Source organism: Aphelocoma coerulescens, chromosome 3, assembly GCF_041296385.1.
Source record: "Aphelocoma coerulescens isolate FSJ_1873_10779 chromosome 3, UR_Acoe_1.0, whole genome shotgun sequence".
Taxonomy (NCBI): domain Eukaryota; kingdom Metazoa; phylum Chordata; class Aves; order Passeriformes; family Corvidae; genus Aphelocoma; species Aphelocoma coerulescens.
In genome coordinates, this window is record NC_091016.1 from 3,204,600 (window position 1) to 3,226,745 (window position 22,146).

General features: G+C 44.5%; 1 protein-coding gene across 2 annotated transcripts; it reads right to left on the reverse strand.

The window, feature by feature from the left end:
* Nucleotides 1-912: 912 nt before the first annotated feature.
* PPP4R3B (protein phosphatase 4 regulatory subunit 3B) lies at nucleotides 913-21,801 on the reverse strand. 2 transcript variants are annotated; one of them, XM_069008856.1, is made up of 16 exons: nucleotides 21,361-21,801; nucleotides 19,991-20,046; nucleotides 14,089-14,187; nucleotides 12,956-13,576; nucleotides 9,956-10,033; nucleotides 9,637-9,753; nucleotides 8,898-9,014; nucleotides 8,410-8,541; nucleotides 7,887-7,989; nucleotides 7,194-7,235; nucleotides 6,784-6,942; nucleotides 6,389-6,558; nucleotides 5,625-5,764; nucleotides 4,982-5,166; nucleotides 4,315-4,439; nucleotides 913-3,554 (listed from the first exon to the last, which is right to left on the reverse strand). In XM_069008856.1, the coding sequence occupies exons 1-16, from the start codon at nucleotides 21,500-21,502 to the stop codon at nucleotides 3,459-3,461; spliced, it is 2,382 nt and encodes a 793-aa protein (XP_068864957.1). In that variant the 5' UTR covers nucleotides 21,503-21,801; the 3' UTR covers nucleotides 913-3,458. The 2 variants fall into 2 exon arrangements, with proteins under 2 accessions (XP_068864957.1, XP_068864956.1); XM_069008855.1 differs by having other exon boundaries at nucleotides 4,315-4,517; nucleotides 21,361-21,799.
* Nucleotides 21,802-22,146: the final 345 nt, after the last annotated feature.

The window sequence follows — 22,146 nt, forward strand, 5'->3', positions numbered from 1 at the left end:
ATTAATCTCTATTCCCTTACCATATATGCCTGCAGAAGACATGTATTAAATCACTTGTTCTGTCATAAGGGACATCACCTTTCTTTGGACCTATTTTATGAGCACTGCCTTACACAGCACATATTTAAACATACTTCTTTTTCCCCATACCTGAACCACTTACACAGGCAAGAACAGAAGGATGTTTTAGAATAAAGTGTCAGTAAGTGAAGGGATTTCCAATCTTACACTCAGATTTATAGAACTTTGAGACAAGCAGCTCAGTCCCTGGTCACTCCCTATTGCAAATGACACTGAAACACACCATGAACACTCCTTTTCCAGAGTGCTGGAAACTCCCCGCCTTTGTCCCGCAGCGAGGCCGTGCCACCCCTGCAGAGCACAGCCCCGCTCCAGCCCTGAGCCTGCAGAGCAGAGGCAGAGATGGAGAGCTGGGAAAGGAATTCCTGTGGCAACAGCTCTGAGCTCAACGTTTTAACAGTGCAGAACTTGGTTCCTTTCCTTAGCCCATTATAAACAAATGGCTTTTCCAGCAGCGCAGTGTAATAAAGTCTGACTTCACAAGGAAGTGCACCCTCGACCACCTCATTTTTGAGAAAGCCAATGTACCTTGGGAGTCAAGACATCCACAAATTAACTCCAGGTTACAGCGTTTTACAGGCTTTTGGGGCAGCTTCCCAGTCCCCAGGTCCCAGTTTACAATAAATGCAACTTTTAAGTAAAAGGAGTTGTTTGAGTTTGAAAGCTGAGGCTGTTCCCAGCAATTCACTGCCAGAGTAGCAGAAATCTTTTAAAGTCTTTTACTCATTTGGCTGTGAAAACTTTGAAGAGAGGAAAGAGGCTGCCCTTTGCCCATGGCATCACCTCCCTGACTGCCACAGCAACTCCCAGGAAAACAGACAAACCTACCCATTCGAGTTTCATGGAATTTTTATTAAAATAGCATTTGTAACTGGTACACGTTGGTAGATGTTCTGTTCTTTCCCCAAAGAGTGGCAGTGGAAGGAGCCCAGGCAGGAGAAGACGGCTACTCACGAGGGCAGACTGGGAACCAGCACCAAGGGGTGACAGCCAGACAGTGCTGGGTGTCACCTTCTCCTGGGACTGCAGGCTTGTGTTTAAGGGGACATCTAATGCCACTTCAGCCAGTCCTTTCCTACAACTATAAAAATTCATTACATTCTTGGTTTTGCTGTGAAACAATCTCCTGTTTGTCTGAGGATGTTTTTAAAGCTCCTGCTGTACTGCAGCAGCCATTGCTTGGGGTGGTGAGGAGCAGAGCAAGGACTGACGCTCCTCGGGAGTCCCATGGAGAACTTGGCTTGGGAGGCTGTTGAAGGGAATTGGGAACACGGGTCCACACTCCAGGTGATGCCACTTCTCCTCCTCAGGTGAGTGAAGGCACATCCCAGGTAACTGCTGCTCTCATGGCCTGTGAATCATCTTTACTGATGGAAAGACCCACTGGGAAGCAAAGCAGCCTAAGAGAGCACACAGGGATGATGCTGAAGCTCCTCTTTACTGGCAAAGGCTTCCTTGGCTCTGGAGCTGACAGGGTGTTCCATCAGAGTCCTGTGCCGGGCAGCCTGGAGCTCTCCAAGGACACCACGACTGTCCCCAGGTCCATCAGAGCGCCTGTGTCTCACTTATGCATTGGGAAGAGCTCACCCGTTCCCTCTGGGATTCCATCCAGTGGTACGGAGTTACTTTGAAATCTGCATGGATAACTAACCTTAAACAATATCCTACAACAGCCACATTGAAAATTCTGAGTTCACTTACCATGTGTAACAAACCAAACAAAAGCACTAATTATGGAATTACAGGGTCACATTTTAATTCCTGAATTTTACAGTTCAGCATTAATATCACCACATGTATACAAATGGTGTAAAACAAGTACAGTGGTATCTTTAATACAAAATAAACTTCTGTTTTATGGAAAAAACTATACTTCATATCTACACAGACAGCCCATCTTTTTTCAAACAAGAGCTAAAATTAAAACTAACTACAAAAATCTCCAAAACAGAGAAACTGCTTCAGTTTAAACTATTCCAGGAGAAATGGACCCATAACACATATTACAAGAGTGATCTATGTGGTGGATTGCAGCTGGTTCCATCTTTTAACATCTCTGACACAGTTGCTGGGAATCTCCTCTCACTTTGTCATGATCTCAGATCACATATGGGCAAACTAACATTAAAATATTTACAGTTCATGTGCTGCTCTTGAAAATAAAACCTGGACTGTTTGCCTCTGTCACCTTGCTGTGAACTCACCTATTCCTATCACAGTTCACTCACCTATGTGGAATGTGCTTTTGTGTTTTAAAAAAGCAGCTTTTGTACCACCCCCAGGTTCAGGTGCTGCTTGTGGATTCCGCCTCCAAGCCCTCAAGGTGTTCTCTTGGCAATAATCCCATCTTGGTCCAAACTGACTTTGGTGTTAAAATGCTGCTCAGTCCATCACTATGAAAAACCTGTGAGTGTTTTTTATTCCCACCTCACCCATGCAATTTCAACTCCCAAACAGGGAAGCGGCTGCTCCGGGAGGAGGCGGCCCTTGGCACAGGGCCGAGCGCAGCTGGAATTGGGGCTCTTCCCGACCTGGAGCCGACAGCTGAGGGATGTGCCGGCTACAGCCCCACTGTGACACAAGCAGCTCCAGGACACCCTTGGGAAGCCACTGCTCCTTGGCATAGATATTTCTGGACGTCTCACTGACAAAACAAGCAAAACCTTCAATTTTGAATCCAGCTTCCATTCTCTCCTCTTGGAAAATACAAATTAAAACTTATTTTAACTGTTTTAAACAACTCAACATGCACTATAACTGCAGTGTCCCTCCCTCCAACCATGAGAAATGCAGTTTAGTTGGTAATAAATGGTCCCAAAATATGGATTGTTCTTATGCAAACAGAGTTAGTTTTCCCTTAAAATTTTTTTTAAAAGAGGCATTGCTAAAAGAACACAACTGACAGCACCATTACAAAATTAAGATTACTGGGTTCAAAATTTAAGCTTGAATTTTATTTTTTTTTTCCTAGTTCTGTTAAACACTGGGGAAACCCTGCAATATTTTAAAAAAAGTGTTTGTTACCATACCTTTCCCTCCCCCTTTCCCTCCCGACACCTGAGACTTTCCTTGCTGAGAAGCCATCATCCAGGTTCTGAGAATACTAACCCACCTTTTTTTTTTTAATTTTTCATTTTTTTGACAGCCTGAATGGCAGACTCCTTACTTTCTAGAAAGACATTAAGTTCCTTGGAAGCTTTGTGTTTACAGAACTAACCCTTTCTAGCTGATACACCGAGTTTCTTTTGCTACTCCTTGTATTATCTTACATACTCATGGGAGAAAGCTTTCTGAATCAGATTCTTTTTAGCTCTTAAAACGGTTGCAGCATTTGAAACCCCGTAATAAAAGTTCTTATTCCCAAGTTTTGGTTTCTTTTATGAACCCAGACGAGGTCTTTTTCTTGGAGATGTCTCCTCCTCTTCATCATCGTCTTCATCGTCAGGATAATCCACTAGCCCAACTAGACTTCCCTGCCAATCAGAAACAAGGAAAAAGGAAATTCTCACATTGAAAAAATACCCAGGAATGTGCAACTTTAGTCCTCAACCTCCAGCCAACCGGTCTGGGACACACCAGCCTGCAGAAGGTTTCTTGGTGATGCCTTTGGCATTCCAAGTCCCATTTGTCTGGAGAGTGGGTTTGAACCTCAAGCTGCAGGAAGTACTGGAGTTTCCTCGCTCCTCTGGGTCTGGACTGCAAATTGTTTAAAAATCCCCTTTAGCCCAGCTGGACAGACATGAACTCCAGCATGCAGGCTGACATCCCTTTGGCTGCTCAGCCTTAGGGTGGGAAACCAATTCCTGCCACGCTCTTTTGTAGCTGCTCAGGAGCTCGAGGGTTGAGGATTCCAATAATGCACAGCTGAGTCAGGCACCACAGAGGGGTCACTCACTGCATCTGTCCCCTTAAAAACACTCAATTCCCAATCTGGAGGGGCACTAACAGAGTTCCCCAAACCGCCAATTTCCTTTGTACATCAGACACACAGAGCAGCAACTGGGCAAGGAAAAAAGTGGCAACAGTGAAATGATGCGGAGGATGCAGGATGAGACTGCACCCACCAGATTCCAACAGAGTCCAGCCCTGCTCAGACCTCCCCAGAGCAGTCAGGGATTCACTGGAGGGCTCAGGGTGAATTTATCACCAGCTCAGCCCCACTGCCCACAGGCTGTTGCTGCTGTTACCCTGGGACAGCCCTGCACCAGGACAGCCCCACACGAGTTCTCCCACCTTGGGGGCCGGCACCGCCGGGCTCAGGGCCGTGTTCTTGGAAGAGGAGCCGTTGGAGCTCGCTGGTGATGTCTGAGCTGCCACAGATTTGCTGTTTGCACCGTTCGCACCGTTGGCTGAGCTGGCTGAGTGGGAAAAAGTGAATTTGAATCCCCCAGCTGAAGTCCTTTTCGGAAGATTTTCTTTGTCTTCACTCTCCTTAGCTGAGGGACAAACATTGCCACACTTAGGTATCAGCTGCACACCAAGGAGTACAATCCACATCACAGTGCAATCGCGGGGCAAGAGCCAGCAGGTTTTTTTGGTTCCAATTCTGCTGCAATTCTCAGTTCCCCAACCAAGCCCATCCTGAGCCCACCAGCAGCAAAACTGAGCAGGGCCTGGATGCTGAGGGCACCAGGGACATGGCTCACCTGGAGCACACAGGCACATTCAAAGTCCTGCTTTTAAATGGCATTTAAACCAGATGCATGCTCCAAGCAGTTTAACTTATTTTAATCCTAAACTGGCTTGCAAGGACACGTTTGGATCTCATGACTCAATCACACAGAATGCCCTGTACTGCTGCTCGAGGTACAGGGCACAAACCACAGGCTGGTTTAGGTGATACTCCACGAATCTGCCATGGAGCACTTCCAGTGCCAACAAGCTCAAACCGAGTAAATACCTTTTTTAGTTTCCATAAATTTTTCATAGCTATCTGGAAAATCATCCTCCTGTTTTGACTTCTCAACTGGAGGTACAACAGCTTCGCCTTCTTCCTCTTCATCTTCATTGAACCACATTTCTTCATCCTCCTCCAAGGCTCTGGCATCCCTGCGGAATCTATTGCTACGCAATATGGATGGGACACTGTAAGAGACACACACAGTGATTCCAGCTTGGCTGCTGTTTCAGACTCGGGACCAGAAACGCCTTCCAGAGTTTTAGAGGGAACTCAGTGTATTTGAGAAGGCAATCCAGCTCCACCTCTGGTTCTGCCCTCACCCCAAGACTCACCAACACCCCATATGATGATGAGCCAGACTGAATCCCAAATCAGAGCGACAGAGCAACATTCTGTTCCTCTTAAGCTGAGAGTTTTCTGAACATAACATTTAGTGCACTGGCCAACATCAGCTCTACTACACTTGGCCACAAGGAAAGGCAGATGCAGCTTTCTTCTAATCCAAGAAGTTTTCACCAAGAATGAAACCCAACCCCAATCCCAGCCTCCTGCTCCTGCTGTCCTCTGGGAAAGAGAAAAGCAAGGAGCAGCCCTGCAGAGTGGCAGCCACTGGCAGGCTCGGAGCACAGAAACCGGGGCCTACCTGTTCAGCTTCTGGCTTTGTCGGTCCTTTTCTTGCTCATATTTTGTCTTCAGTCCCTTGAATGTCTGAACATATTCAATAGATTCAAGTGCATTATAGAAGTTTTCAACTATATGTGCAATAAGGGACTTAATATCTTCCTGCAGAAGAACAAAGCAGCGTTTGAGCCTCAAATGGGCACAGGCAGAAGTTCAGAAAGCTTTTGAGTTCACTTTGGAAGGTAACTGATTTCTTGCCCAGAGCCAAAGCATTATTGTACAAGATTATACAAAAGTGAAGCATGAAATCAGATTTATCCTTAATAAAAGAGATGAGATTGAGAAATATTTATTAGGCTTCCCACAGAAACAGACAATGGACTCAGCAGTGTCCCAACTGTATTTGTGATACTTCTGTTAAACCAGGATACTTTATGTAGGACAGCTGTGCCCTGTTCTCCCCACAGGCTACAGCTCTCCCCAGTCCTCAGCAGCTACAGCAGCTCATGTGGGACCAGGAACCCTTTGGTCAGTCCCCCTCTAACAAGTCTCCCACCATTATCAGGCAAATCCTAACATTCCTAATGTTCTTCTTGCTGGAAAAGACAGCAGCTACAATATCCTACGACTAAAAGCCACCCTTCACTTTCACAGGCCACAAAGATTCCCAGCAAAGCCTCCCACACATCAAGGCACTGGCAGCAAGTGGCTCAGGAGCTGCTCTAAGTCCTTGTTTTTCAAGGAGCTGGGTGCTCCTCTAAGAGCTGGAGCTGCAGCTGGACTCACCACTCTGATGAACTCAAACAGCTCAATCACAGCAGAGTTGAGCAGGTTGTACCGAGTGCCATTATCCAGCAGGGCATTGATAACTGGCTCAAAGAGGTTTCCCTTGGTGATGTAACGGTTATAAAATTCATCCTTCAGGCCAATTATCCTCCTCATAAAGCGAAGAGCACCTGTGGGAAGAAAGATTCAAGGAGTTAATAATCACATGCCAGGGCTCATGGAAAGAACTGAAACACCTGCTGTTACCCAGAGGAAGATGCACCCCCAAACCCAGAGCATTAAAATCTCATTCACGCTCAGTAACACAAACTCTAAGTTCAAGTGTACACTGGAACACCTTGCACACAGTGCACACCAAGCCTGGAAGAAGGAAATCACAACAGCTCCATACTCACACAAGGCCAGAAAGGTGTGTTTTGAATTCATCAAGACCAGTACTCTTCTTAGCAAATCTTTGTTCATAATGTAATTCTTGATGTGATATGTGTGATGTTCCACACAAAAAGTGAGCAGTTCCAAAATTAAGGCAAGTAGTTGTGCTGTTTGGTAATTATCTGCAAGAAAAATTAACATTTAAGCTTTCAGTAGCAAGGTTGACTAGGAAAAAAAACCTCAGTAACTTAAAACCAGATGAAAATGTTCCTTCAGCTTCCAGTTGTCCCAAGTGAAGCAAAGCCCTTACATCTATTTCAATAAAAACTATTAAAAGAAATAAAGTATGGGCGTACCTAACTTTTTTTTTCAATAGAATACCGTACACAGCACACAAGAAAAGTTTCAAAACTCAAAATCAATTCAAACTCACCAGGACAAATTGTATTACTCTTAGTGGATCCAACTACTGCATCTGATAGAGAGAAAATAAAAACAAATGTCAGAAAAAGGTTTTCAAAGCACTGTCAAGATTTAAAAGATGGGGATAAACAATAAATTCTACCAGATGGTCAGATTTTTCATCAGATCAAAAGTTTCTGTGAGCTACAGGGACATAAACGTGCAGCAAGAACACAGCCAGTTGAGATTTCTGTATTTAATTTACCTTACAAAGTTTTAAATCCATCTAGGTGAAAATGTATAACCTAAAACTTAGGAATATTATATAGGATAAGACCACCAATCCTAAATTTTTCAAATAATGCATTAAAACGAGTACTACAGATTTTAGATGGAATGTGCAAAACTGTTTTTAGCTTAACATTTGAGACCTACAGACAGGCTCTGCTTTACAGGAAGTATTTTTTCAACAACTGTATATTTGCACGATGAACATCAAGGAAGTGCATCTTTCACAAAGCACAGCACGAAGCTACAGCAGCATCCAGAGCTGCAGGAAGGAGCTGAAAACTGCTGCCCACAGAAGCCCTGTCCCTTCTGTGCAGTTTTCCACAAGTGCATTCCCAGCTGGCACCTCAGGCTGATCCCTGGGACCAGCACTGTCAGCCACTGCCAAACACTACAGGCCTGCAAGGAGGAAAAAGAAAATGGAACTATTCAGTACCTTTTTCACATTTATCTTCTGATGTATTGGCCAGAAGCGGCGCGGTGAGAACGTGCATACAATGGTTGTAGAAGAAATTGAGAAATTCACTCTTTTCTGTTTTCTAAAACAAAAACAGCTTTATTAAACACTGGGATTTGTACACAGGCTTTTAAATAAGAAAGAACAGTAACACAGGAAACAGCCCACACAGAATTCTATTGGCCCCTTCAGGTCTGCCTGTATATTTGTTGGGCCTGCAGGACTGTCTTTGCTCAAAAAAGATCAATTTCTTCATTCTGGGACAACTAACCAAGCTCACTCACCAAAAAATCCCCACCATGCAAACATCTACTGAAAAAACATCAACAACTCAAAAAGCCTGACAAGACTTTTTTAATAAACACCGGCACAATCCCCCAAAATGGAAACTTTAAGCTTATTTTTGGCTTGTTTAAATTCAGTATCAGAGCAAACACAGAGAATATCAGGTTTTCAGCTTTGCTGGGACAGTGCAGTGTCTGCACTCCCCACATCTCCTTACATTGGCTGTGGCCAGCATATTCTCTGGGTCAATCAGAGTTCTCAGCAGCCCCATTAACTGAACAGCTCCCCCAAGCTCCGGATCCGTGTCACAGATCATCTGCTCAATGACCACATTGATGAGGAGGATGTCCTGCAGAAAATCCCAAACAAACACACCAGCAAACAATTAGACACAGTTTCAATAAAGGAAAGTAATTTCCATAGTTTCTGTCATTTTTTGAAGACAAATTTAAATGAAACTGAAGAACTGAGAGTTGCATTTGGATACAGAAATTCTGTTAAGCACAACCCTCCACACCTACAATCCCTGTCAGTCAGACCTCCAAAACTGTGAACTCACGCAACACCAACAAGCTCAGAAGTGTATATTTGTATATTACATCTACTTTTTCCTGTATTTTTAGAGGTTTGTTTTGATGTTTTGTTTTGTTTCCTGCTTGCCCAAAGACTGGTATATTCAACAAACTGCAAACCACTGTGACTTACATCATCACTCTGCTGGGCCTCTTGCATCACAAATTCTCGGACCATGGATGGGCTAAATTCTACTAGATAAGAAAATATATCTGTAGCAGCAGATCTAACTTGCAGATCATCCATTCCCTAATAAAAAGAGAAGTTGATTAGCAAGAACAAATTAAGTTTGGTATTTATTATCAAGTACAGCTGCAAATAATAGGTAGTTCCAAGTGTTGAGAACATCACATTACAGGAGTTTCTATGAGAAACACAGTAATAGGGTTACAGAAAAACAACAATAAACCAGCAAAATGAATTGCAATGGTCGGGCAGCAACAGCTGCTTCAACCACAGCAGTGAAAGACATTCCATTTTCCCACTGCTGATTAGGACAGATTAATCTGCTAATGACAGGATTACAGGATCTTTTGGGAGGAACCAGCCAACAGTTCAAGATTATCTAAAAATACTTCTCTGGCCCTGGGCCAGCACCAACCACAACAACAATCCAGCTGCCACTGGACAAAGAGCCTCTTCCAGTTCTTACACCCCTTGTCCCAAGGACTGCGCTGCCCACAGGCTCACACAGAGAGAGTGAAAATGCCCAGAGCACTGCAGAGCCAGGGGCAGCCTCTGGATTGGGAATGCTCCAATCAACTCCCACTCCCAGCACAGCAAAACTGACACAGGGCTCAGCAGAGCCAACACTGCTTCAATGGCTGTGGCTCTTCTACTTGGGTTAAAATCAGCTTTAAGTTTCACTCACCATTACAATTTCGAGGGCTGGAAGAATTCCCAGCTTTGCCAACGTTTTGAAAAATGCATCCCTGTTCTGAGGTTGTAACGTCTGAGAAAAGGCGCAGAATTCCTTGAAAAAGTTCACCTGTTGCACAGGGAAAAAGTAATTACAGGTGTATTTGGGTCAGGAAACTCTGTGAAAGGAGGAAACACCTACATTCTGTGGCAGAGTTTGTGTGCTGGCTGATTCTACAGAAACCCCCCAGTGACTGCAGAAGAGTTTCACTGTTTCTCCTTCATCCCGCTCAGGTAAAGCCTTGGAGGCACCATGGGGAGCTGGGACTTACCAGTTCACACCGTTTGTCATCATCTGTAGCTTCATCTGTTAATTGTGCAAAAACTTCTGATAAAAACTTCTCGTCTTCCTGTGCAACACACAAAAGGAACACACCTTACACAGCGCCTCTGGAAAAGAACTTCCATCTTTACAGGATCCAACCCTGCAGAAGTCCAGCTCTCCACCTCTCCATCCAATTTATCCCAAAGAAGGCAAATGCCAGAGCACACATCCAGCAGCATCATTCCCAGGGCATTGTTTCAGCACTCCCTCTGAGCAGCAGAAGCAGCTCCAGGAGACCAGAGCCAGGTGAAGCTGAGCTCAGTGATAGTCCCTAAAACTGCAACTACAAAGTGCCAGCCACGGGACAACTCTGCACCCATGTCCCCATTACCTTTCTTACAATAAAACAATCTTTCCCACTTGCAGACCCTCTGCTTTGCCAAGCTGGGAAACTTTATGGACCATTACTGGCTTTTCATATTCACATCCTCTACTACCAAGAGATATTTAAGTATATACAGGACAACACCGCACTTCTTGCAAAGCATTTCAGATACCCCACTGCGTAAGATCGAGAAGTACCCAAAAACCAGGGTGAACATTGGCATCTCTCAAGGGTTTGGGCACTTTGTGACCTTTGATTATTCTGCACTCTTTCACACTGAAAACTGTTGGCATTCTCTCCAATGTTTCTGTTACCTTTCAAAGACAATACAAATCTGACAGCAAACAGTAACATGCTACAGCTTTACAAAATTTTGCATCACTGTACCAATTCAACTCAATCAACTTGTGCATTGAACAAAAATGAACAAAATAGCAGCATTCCAAGAAAGGTACATGAACTTTACATTGCATAACACAGAGCGTGCTTACCTCTCTATTTTGCTGTGTGCTGTCACTAACATCTCTGTGCTTTATTAGCATAACTTAATACAGAATTTTTACAGTTACAGCAATGCCAACCAAAGACTGGCAAACTTTTTCCTGACAATTTTAAGACGTGGGGATAGAAGTGCTTTACAAACAAATGATACCTGGAATCAACATCACAGGGAGTGCAACATAGTAGTTTAGTAGATTTAGTAGTTTATTTTAAGCTCTGCTGGCTTAAACAGCTTAATTAAGCCTGTTACAAAAAAAACCCCCAGCCATACTACAATCAACAGCAGATACGGTAGAAAATCCCTACAGCAGAACACCTAAGCACAGAAATATCTCCTGCATGTCTAAGGCTGCTACACAGCCCAGTCCTGTGTCCTAAAGCACAGGATGGATGGAGGTTCCTTTCCCACATGGCTGCCCTTCCATCAGCAGCAGCACTGGGATCCAGTGCTCTGTGGCACGTAGAAAGGAGCTTTGCTGCCGTGGCAAACACAATCTGCTGCTCCTCTAAACTGCCTTCTCCCAGGGAGCTTTGCCAGTGTATTTAGGGTAACAGGACGTCCAACGTGTTCCCCAAACCCAAAGGAGCTTTAGAGTTCTTGTGCCCAACAAGCTGATTTACAGGGCTGCAAAAGCAGTCCTGGACCTGAGGCCCCCACCACCAGGGAATTCTCCTCAATTGTGCTGTAACATCTTCTCCATGTGTGCTTTCTTCCCAGTCTGTAATTCTCAAGGATCAACATTATTTGTAAATCATCACACACCTCAATTACAGACTTTAGAACAAGCAGGCAAACCTGTGTGCCACATACCCCATCTGTGATGGCAAGGACAGCCACGACAGAACCAGCAAAGAACTGTCAGGATTTCAGAACCTTCTGTAAAGAGCACTCGAGGTAACACAAATCAGAGTTCTGTTACAGCACAATTAAACATTCAGTACTGTACAGCCTCAATGAAAAATAAAGAACTCTACAGACTTAATCTCTAAATGTAAACAGGACTGTGGCCTCAGGAGAATAATACTGCATTTATTTGTAGTTTTTGAAAACATATGCAAAAAGAATTTAAAGGAAAATCTTTATTTAACACAAAGCCATTAATTTTGCAAGAGGGATTTAATTTTTTGATTCTTTCTGCTATTGAGCCACAAAGAAGAAAGTGCAAAGAAGCCAAATAGCATACTCATGCAATCCTCTGCAATTACTCGGTTTTGATTTATTTTCCAGTCCTGTACTGCACTCTTTACTGTATTTCACCCATATCTGAGCTCATTAACATACTCCATATGGATACATTATGTCTCCAGTGCCCCTCTCTTTCCACCATTTTTACTCCCTTCCTCTTCTCAACTCTTCTTGGTGTTTTACAGAGGCTCTCCACACTCACCCCAAGAGGTCTGTGACCTGTCCTACACAAATGTACCATTTCCGGACACAGATAAACACAATAAAGCCACTTCAGTACCCGTTCGTTTGCGTAACGCAGCACCAACTGAAAACCCCAAAATGCCATGAAGTTCACACAGGCTCACTTCACCGAGGCTCCTTCCAGGGTCCCAGCCACCTTGGAGCCTGCTTCTGACTACAAAGTGTGCAGGACAGCTTTTCATAAACTAACAGCTTGGTTATTTATTAGTTAGTACTTCTGGATATATATTCTCATAGTATGAAAAAACCCCAGCAACTAATTACTTAATTTTTAAGACAATATGAACATTTGAAATTAGTACCATGATGTAACAATAGTGAAACAGGAATGGGTCTGAACATGCTCTTTTGGATCACAGATCCAGAATTTGTTACAAAAACAGTACAATGTCCCTAATACAGAATACAAGAAGTTGCCTGTTCCCTAAATACCTACACAAACTTGACCAAAAGGTGTATGTTGGTTGAGAATCAGGGAGAAAAATCTTCAACTTTACAGCCCATTAAAAAATATTAATATACTCACCTGAAATGTACCTTTACAAAATACAAAATCAAAGGTATCAGAGAGCAGTGGAAGCATTCAAAACATTGTGCAAATGAAGTGTGTGTGATTAACTGTAATCCATTTTGAAACTACATCTACAGGTATCTACACACAATCCATCCAGACCATATCAAAAACCACTTACCTGTAACATACTGACAATCTCAACTTTGTTGAAGAAAATAAAGGAAGTGAGGGTAGAAAGAAAATTCTCTTCAAAAACAGATGGTGTTGGCAAGATGATGTCCTGAATATACTGTACCCTGTAAGTCTGGTGGATTTTTTGCCTGAGTTCAGAGTCTGTAATAGGAATAACCTCCTTAAATTTTGCTGTTTTGGTCAAGAACTCCCTGTGCCGTTTTGGCTGAGCCAAAGAAGGATCGTACTCGAGGCATCCGACCACATCCATAATACACTCATCAGAGAACATCACCTCAAACAGAGTTGCTTTGTTGAGGAACAAAATCCCTCTAATAATTTCGTACAAATGATGCAAGCCTTCGGTGTTCTCTAAATTCTCACAGACTTGGAAAAGCTGCAACAGTTTTTTAATGTAGCCTTCGTTCTCCAAGGCCAGCGCCAGCTTTTCCCTACGGATGGGTGAGGAGAGAACAGAGGTAACTAGGTCAGCAATCTCTTCAAGTTTGTTGAGTTCACAAGTAGGAAGGTCAATCAGAGGACTGGTTTCAGGCATTTCCTCTATGTGTTCCTCTTCTGACTCAATGAGGTCCTGCGTGACTTCCACCGAAGGATCCTTACCCTGAACCTAGGAAAGAGTGCACACAGTTACTGTCTGATGCCAAACTACACCCAGAAGTCAGCAGGTCAGTAACTGAAATAACAACACATCTCAATTGCCCAGTTTGTCCAAGGAAGCTGCTCTGGAATCTGAGCTCTCTGGTTCCTTACAGCACATTTGCAGTTCCACTGCACTCCAAAGCGCTGCTTCCTGAGGCTGGCTGGGAGAAGGACAATTCAAACATGGAACTCCAGCAGTCCCTTTTTAATAAACACAATCACACAAACACCACTCCCTTCCCAAAAAAACACCAACCACCTGAGTCCCACCATTACAGTGATTTTTCAAAAGCCTGACATTCAATTAAGTAAAGAACAACTCATGTTCCAAGCAGGGGCAAGTCAAGATCTTACACAGAAAATAACAATGAATATTTGATTCTTTTACAATCAGGCCTAAAAAGGATACAAAAATACATCAAGTCACACAAGACACAAAAAAATCTGGAATAAAACCAGGATGTTTCATGTTAACTGTACCTGGCAGATTTTTTCCCAAATTTCATCACAGCCAGCTTTTTCTTGAAAGCTCAGTGCTAAATCATAGTTCTCTGCTTCTGACCAAACAATCAGTGTGTCCTGTTTGAGATAAAACCAAGAAAAGAATTGTTTCTGAAACAGGTCTGCACTGCATATTAATCTCTATTCCCTTACAGCCAATGTCTACAGAATAAATCATTTTAATTAAAGCTACACTTGTCAAAAGAACATAAGACACCAAAACACTAAATCACCTGTTCTGCCATAAGGAACATCAACTTTCTTTCTTGTTATTTTATGACCACTACCTTACACAAACCATATTTAAAGATACTATTTTTCATATGCACGCCGCTTATGCTGGCACTTCTCTGCAGGACACGTTTCTTGAACCAAGTCTTGAAATGGGAATGCACACACTAGATTAAGAAAACCTGCAATATGACCATTTAAGTATTGTCATATTTAGCAAGGCTGAAACAAACCCCTAAATTTCCATTTCCCCCTTAGAAAGGGTTTAAGACACCTTTAGATATGTGAGAGATAATGCCTAGCTAATGTTCAAATATTCCTTTCTGAATTAAAACTCCTAAGTTCTTACTAAAGTTACAATCATCTTGCTAGTTATTTTCATTTGAGCCAGGTTTTTTTTCTGTGTTACTATTGTCTCCATCAATACAATTTGTGCACTTGCACAGTAGATCTGGAAGTTTCGATGGAATTTCTGAATAGACTAAAATGGTTTTTGAAGAGGTTTTACTAGGACACTTGCTGCTGTCCTGTAAGGAATGCAAGCCTGTACTTCAACATTCAAATAGAGAGTGGTTGTGGTTTAACCCCAGCTGCCAAGTAAGTACCATACAGCTGCTCACTCACTTCCTCCCACCACTGGGTTGGGAAGGAGAATCAGAAAAAGGTGAAACTTTTACTCTTGAGATAAGAGCTGTTTAAAAAATGAAATAAGGTAAAATATAATGAATAATTATAATAGTTACAGCAATGAAAAGGTAGGTGAAGAAAGGAACAAATCCCATGACAGACAAATGATGCACAATAGAGCTGCTCAGCACCACCTGAGCAGTGATTGGCCCCTCCCAGCCAGCCCCCCCAGTTTATCCACTGCCCCTGTTATCCCAGGATATGGGATATCCCTTTGGCCAGGTCAGCTGTGCTGGCCACGCTCCCTCACAGCTCCTTGTGCAGCTCCTCACTGCCAGAGCATGGGAAACTCAACAGTCCTTGACTCAAGGTAAGCACTGCTCAGCAACAACTAAAACATCCCTGTGTTATCAGTGTTATTCTCATCCTAAATCCAAACCACAGCACTGCACCAGCCACTGGGATGAAAATTAACTCTGTCCCAGACAAGAGCAGGACAACAGCTCCCCATCCCACAGCAAACTCATCTTCATATAAAAATATCCAAACTGAGCAGCTCTCTGCTAACTCTCCACTATATTTGATGAGCTTCAGCAAAACTGTTCAACATTCCAAGTTTGCTGACTTCCTGAACTGTTACCACAGTTTTTTAAATACTGAAGTGTTTTTAAAACACTAGCAAGCCCTTGCTTAATGGTCAGTAAGGTAACTTAGTTCCCTCATTTACAATGTTCAATATTCACCACACAATTCATCAAGGCTGGTTAGATCTTTACCTTATGCACCACTTTTAGTGAGCACAAAATATTAAGAGTGGTATCTGTAAGCTCAGCAAGGAAACCCAAAGAAGCACCTGATTATAGATACCTGATACTCCTTAGGAAGCTTCAGGGGCAGTGAAGTTTAAACAGCCCTTTGTAAATGCAGTTATCTGGGCTTACACGGGTCAGGGAACACTTGTGTATTTCCAGGTGTGAGGACACTGACATTTGGGAAGGACTGCTGGCATGGGACAGTAGGTTCCCTCTTCAATCATCAGGTATTTGGAAAACACACATCTCCCTCAACAAGCACCACTTCCCAGCTGCTCCAGCTATCACTGGAACATGAATGAACATCAGCAGCGCTGATACAGCATTAATCCTTCAGTTCATTTCTACAGTAATCCTAATCCTTCAACATCCATGGGGAGTAGTATATCTTGGGGGTTTTGTCTTTGCCTTTTTTTTTTTTTTTTGAAAATAAAGTTTAGAATGACATCACTGTTGACAAATGCTTACCAATAGATCTGCTTCCTTCTCCCAAAATAATCACAGGCCACACTAAAAACAATGGAATTTGCACAGACACAGTTTTTTTCCTTTCTTACTAATTTTTAAACATTTCTTTAGAGAAACAAAGTTTCCCTCGTGGAAAGAGCAGAGTTCAAGCACTGTGGCTGGCGCACTGTTGTCAGTTGTTTATGTATATTACATTTTTCTCCTACAGTGACAAATATTAATAGGGAGCCTCACTGCTCTCAGGCTCCGACTCACGAGCACAACTGGTCCAAGTTCTTAGAGCAGACATAAGTTTTCACTCACAGCTGTCCCCCGTCATCTCCAGCTCAGGACAGCTGGATCTCTGTGTTTACCGTGTGCCATTTCAGAGTCAAGAGTTCAACTGGGCTTCCAGGGAAAAATAGTAATTGTCAACTGCATGCACTGAAAAGCTTCATTGGCTCCCTGATCTGGTTCCCTTTCAGAGATTAATCAAAAAATAATTATTGAGTACAATTTTATGGCTGTTACAGAATTCAAAATCTGAAACGTTTATCCTGAAACATTCTGTGCAAATACTGATGCCCTGGCACTCAAAATCAATGCACTCCCAGGTAAGCTGAGCCTCAAAGGTGCTTCACTGAACAAAGAAGGACACACACATTCAGCAGCCCTATTCATAGCCCAGGATGATTCAAGGAAGAGAATTAATGCAGTAACTTAAAATGACTCCAGGCACCCAGAGACTGCAGTCAAAAATTTGTGAAAATTCTCAAGTTACTGAATGGTACTCGTTACAATCTGTACTGCCCACACAAAGCAGAAGTTATATAAGCTTTTCCAAAAATATTTCAGAAAGACTGGAAGTTGGTTTCAACAGAAAATAATTGTCCAATACCAATATAAGATGTACTCATCTGGCACACACTTCCTGCACGACCTCAGACAACCCACCAATAGCACAGACAGACATCTTCCAGGCCTGGCTCTACCACCCCCACATGCTTAGAGGGGATGATGCTCCATCCATGAGCAACAGCAACGTTCCTTAATTCACTCAAACACCATATAAAGACAAAAAATATTCATTTTGAACAAGAACTGCAACAGCAGTTCAAACCCCTCTGCAGTTCTGGTACTGGTCTGCACAGTGCCTGCTGCTCCACCTCTCCATGTTCCTGCACTGCACCACATCCCCATGCCAGCACCAAAGTGCTGCACAGGGCAGCGGATGGGGAACACGTGCTGATAAAAATGAATCCAGCGGGAAGACATGTTTCAACTGACTCAGTTCTACATCTAACCTGCCACACGGTAATGTGAACGCTCCTGCTGGCATGAAACAGGAGTGAAGAAGCCCTCTGGCAACCACTCAGGCTGGCTTTAACAGCACCTCTGCAAACGTGTTAAATCCCAGCCGCAAGGAACTCCGATTCTGCCTCGAGCAAAACGTTCTGTTGTCACAGGAGTGATGGCAACCCTGGGCAAAAGGCAGGATTTGCGCAGGATCTTCATCTCAGAGCTGCAAACAGAGCACACCTACAGGAAAGGTAACACCGGAGGACAGCACTCCCAGTAAGGATTTCTGCAGCAGTTCAATGTCTTTCAGCCATGGACACTTTCTTCTGCCAGGGAACAGTAACCTCAAGCAGAGGCTGAAACAACAAATGGGTGTGGTGCCAACTTTTAAAACTGCTCCTGCCAGAGACTCGAGAACACATCTGACCCTGCCCTCTGGCTATTGTGGGGTGTCCAGCAGAGATGTGTAACTCTCAAAGCCTATGCTCCAAAATCGAGGGGGACCTAAAGCTCTTCAGGCTCTCGTGTTCTTTGCATTCATCTAATTAGAGATAATTTTACACAGTGTATGCTGAGCAGCTTGGCACCTATGTCCCATCCAAGCCCTATTTCCCTCGAGAAAGAAGTTGTGATGACAGCGTGCCTAACAGCTGGACAGAATGAATTCCCCAGGAACCGCAGACACGACTGGAGCAGGAGGTAACAGGCCTGTCCTGTTTGGGGGTTAGTCAATAGCTACAGCATGACTTGGCACCAACAGAGTAATACTGGAAGTCACAGATGGATGCGCAGCACCGAAAAATCAGTGGCTGGTTTCCTTTTCTCACAGACGCTGTTATGCAAACCACAATTAAGCATTAAGTACCCTCTAAGTCCACTCAAGTTATTTACATGAGGACAGATGTGTAGGCAGGGCACGCTTCTTTTCCATCAAGCTGCACCACCTGCGGCTTTCCCCAATCCAAGACCATCAACTTGAGGACAATGCTCTGTGTGAAGCTGCACGAGGTTACAGAAGCCTTAAAGAGCGAACAGCAAAGAAAAAGCTTTCTGCCACAAGGACGCAAAAGCATTAGTATCAGAAATAAAAAGCCAGCCAAAATAAACCTCAGCTTGAGTTTTCCTAAACTATGATCTACCTTTTCCACAAGAAAAATGGCAACAAAAGCTACTTAAGTCACTTGAAACTTTGCTACCAATTAAGTAAAAAATGCCTACAACTAATCAGTTTGTAGTTTCAGGAAACAGGGTGTGAAAGGAAGCATTTTAAAACTTTGCAGCCACAAAACTGGCATTTGTATTTCTCTATGTATAGGTTCCCTCTAGTAAACAGGAAGCAGTTGAAGACTGTCGGCTTCTGGAACTCTGAAGAGCTCCTTCCTCAGCATGGCCCACCCAAGGAAAGCCTCCAGCCACCAATCCCTAACAAGTGAAAAGCAGAAACCACAGCAAACAGCCTCCTGGAAAGGCTGACCCCAAACTCCACCTCAGTCCTAATCTAAAGTGAGCCAACCAATGTTCACGAGATAACAAAGTCTCTTTCTCAAATTCTCACACTGTAACTTGTCACGATAACAAAATCCTTAAAGACATGTCCCTCTGTGACTTAGGAAGAACAAAATTACTGTTTACTAGTACTGAAACAGTTCTGGACACCATAATGATAAAGAACAGTATCAAACACTGAATGAAAGGAACAGAGACTCTACTGTAGAACAAAGGAACAGACAGAAAAAAGTCCAGAAAACCCATGAGAACAATGCAAGCAGAGACATCAAAAATTAATGCTGAAAAAAGGAAAACAATAAAAGCAGAAGAGATTCAGTAAGCTGATTTTTTTCAGTGGATGAAACAAAAATAACCTATTAACACATCTCCCAACTGTTTTCCTTCTTTGTCTTGCAGCAGGTTTACCTCTAGGAAGGGTAACTCTCACCATGGCTTGTGGCCTTACCTAGGACAACAGAAGCTTTCCAGGCTTAAAATAAAAACTAAACAGCAACAACAAAGAACAAAGTCCCATAAAGACAAATTCCTTCACGTTATTTCCAGAAAAAGAACTCAAGAGGTAAATAAATACACTTCAACAGACCTGGCCAAAGTTTTGCCTCCCTGATTTTGCAATTACTTCAGACAGCCTGGGATGGGAGACAAAAGTCACATATATTCGTGACTTTTCCTTTCCTGTAATGATTTCAATATTTATCCAAATTGCGTAGATTAACTTCAAAGCCTGAAGGCCAAAATGTTATTTTTCTAGAAGACCCACGTATTAATTCCTAGAATGTGAAGTGTTTAGCACCCACAGGTTTCTAAGCAAGTTTTTCACCTCTATAAAAAACACCATCAACAATTCCATGTCGTCCTGCTTTTCCTTTCTTCCTGAAAAATGCAATTATTCCGAGCACAAAACAATTCCTCAGCATCAGCACCCAGAGAAAGTAAAGCCTAGCAGTAATACTTGCCTGCTGTTTTTGATATGCAGTATTTGGATTTATCTTCGATTCTAACAGTAGTGAACCTGAAAAAGGTACGAAGAGAGATTTACTGAACTCAACAAAACAAACATCTCCACACATCTCACACCACTGCCCACGTGCCAGCCAACAGACCCTCAGCTTAATCCAAATCTCACAGAAAATCCGCAAGAACCGCCTCCTTTAAATATAATTTCCTAAAATAAGCCAGATAAGACAAAATTCAACAGAAATATCCCTATTAAAATACATTTTTCTCTTCTAATTTAGTCCAAAACCCACTGCAGCACTCTCCTCTCCTGAAATCTGATGCAAGAACCAACTTGTTTAGTGGTCTTTTAGGCCACTTATACAGATTCCAGCAGGTAACGCGCTGCCCAGCATAAAAATGTTTTTGCCCAGAGAAGCCACGTGGGCCACTTGCTTTTATTCCCTTCAGCTGCCCTTCAGAAGTGAATCACCCAGCTACTATAAACGCAGGGACTTTATCTTGTGTATGCAAGTAGTGTATGTCTCCTGGCAACAGCTCCGGAGCAATTTATACCAGTCTTAGGTGGTTTATTTAGCACATTAGCACCTGTCGGCTGACAAAGTGGGGAGCACGTACCTCCCCCCTCTAAAAAAGACCCTTAAAGGTGACTTTAAAGTGCAATAAAACACAAGGGATGCCACCCGACTCGAACACCACCAGTGAATTCCTAAGGGGGGAAAAAAAACAACAAACAAACAACTTTTTACAGAAGTAAGAAAAGAGCACCTCAAAAGCAAAGGATATTGCTCTGAAAGCGAACAAAATGTCGTCACATGTCACAGCTTCAGCTCTGTTCAGGCTGGGGAGCTGCAGCTGAGTCAGGGGAGGTTTGGGATAGGTATCAGGGAAAGGTTCTTCCCTGAGGGTGGTCGGGCACCTAACAGGCTCCCCAGGGAGTGGTCACGACCCCAAGACTGCCAGAGCTCCAGCACAGAGAGCCTGGACAACGCTCCCAGGGATGCCCAGGGTTGGGGTGTCTGTGCAGGGCCACGAGCTGGACGGGATGATCCTTGTGGGTCCGTTCCAGCTCAGCATATTCCATAATTCTGTGAACTGGGAGGAGAAAAGTCTAGGACCGCGGTATCAAACGCTGCTGTGGCTTGTGGGGGGTAAGGAAACTTCACATGGAGCCGCAAGATAAGGGAAGGCACGGAGGATGGAAATAATAATAATAATAACAATAATCCTGTGGGGTCTCCCAAGGGAAGGCACCATCAGCCGAGTCCGGCGACGGTGGGTGGAAGGCCCGGCTGGGGGGGCCCGGAGCCGGGCGGGGGGCGAGGGGAAGCGGCCCGGACGGCCTGGGCAGCCCCGGCCACGCTCTCACCGTCCGACTCGGCGCGCACCAGCAGCGACATCCCCTTCAGCCGCTCCACGTAGCTGGAGGAGACGTGCCCGGTGCCCCTGTCGTCCCATTGCCGATCCTCGTTGAGCGTGTAGACCTTCACTCGCCGGCGGGTGTCCGACATGGTGCAACCCCGGGCCCGCTCCGCCTCCGCGGGGGTGATGGAGCGAGGGCGCCGGGGAGCAAGCGGGGCCGCCGGGCCGCTCAGGGGCACCGCGGGGCCCTTAACGCGCCGCTTCCCATGGCGAGTCAGCGCCGCCGCGCCCCGTGCCGGGCCTCGCTGGCGCCGCTCCGCCTCAGCAGCTACCACAGCGCCGCCGCCATCTTGTAACCCGGCTCGGGCCGCCTTTCTCTTCCTCCCCGCCCGGGCACGGGCTCCCCTCGCAGGGGCTACGGCGGCCGCCCGCTGCCGCCGCGCCGCCGACGGGACGGCGGCCACAGGGGCGGGGCGGGGCGGGGCCCGCGCGCGCTCCCTCACGGCCCCGGGCGGCGCCGAGGCGGGAACGGGGAGGCGGGAACAAAATGGCGGCTGCCCTCACCCCCAGGGGGGTGTGGGCAGATCACTGCCTTTTAACCCCCACAGCGTCTAAAGGGAGAAATGGCTCACATGGCCCCCCGAAAAAACTTTTTTTTTTCTTTTCGTTTTTTTTTTTTTCTTTTATAAGTTTATCTAGAAGCGGTGGAGCCACCGCTGACGAAGCACACGCCTCCCCCCCTCACGCCACAGAAAGTGCCACCCACCGCCGTCACACAAAATGACGAGCGAGC

Bases quoted from the DNA above. Each gene is read 5' to 3' on its own strand.
- PPP4R3B (XM_069008855.1), bottom strand. From the start codon at position 21,502: ATGTCGGACACCCGCCGGCGAGTGAAGGTCTACACGCTCAACGAGGAT. The intron at 8,542-8,897 runs GTAAGTCACAGT...GATTTTCTGCAG, and splicing joins AGGCCCAGCAGAGTGATGAT to GACATCCTCCTCATCAATGT. The intron at 5,765-6,388 runs GTGAGTCCAGCT...GTTCTTCTGCAG, and splicing joins TGTTTGAGTTCATCAGAGTG to GAAGATATTAAGTCCCTTAT.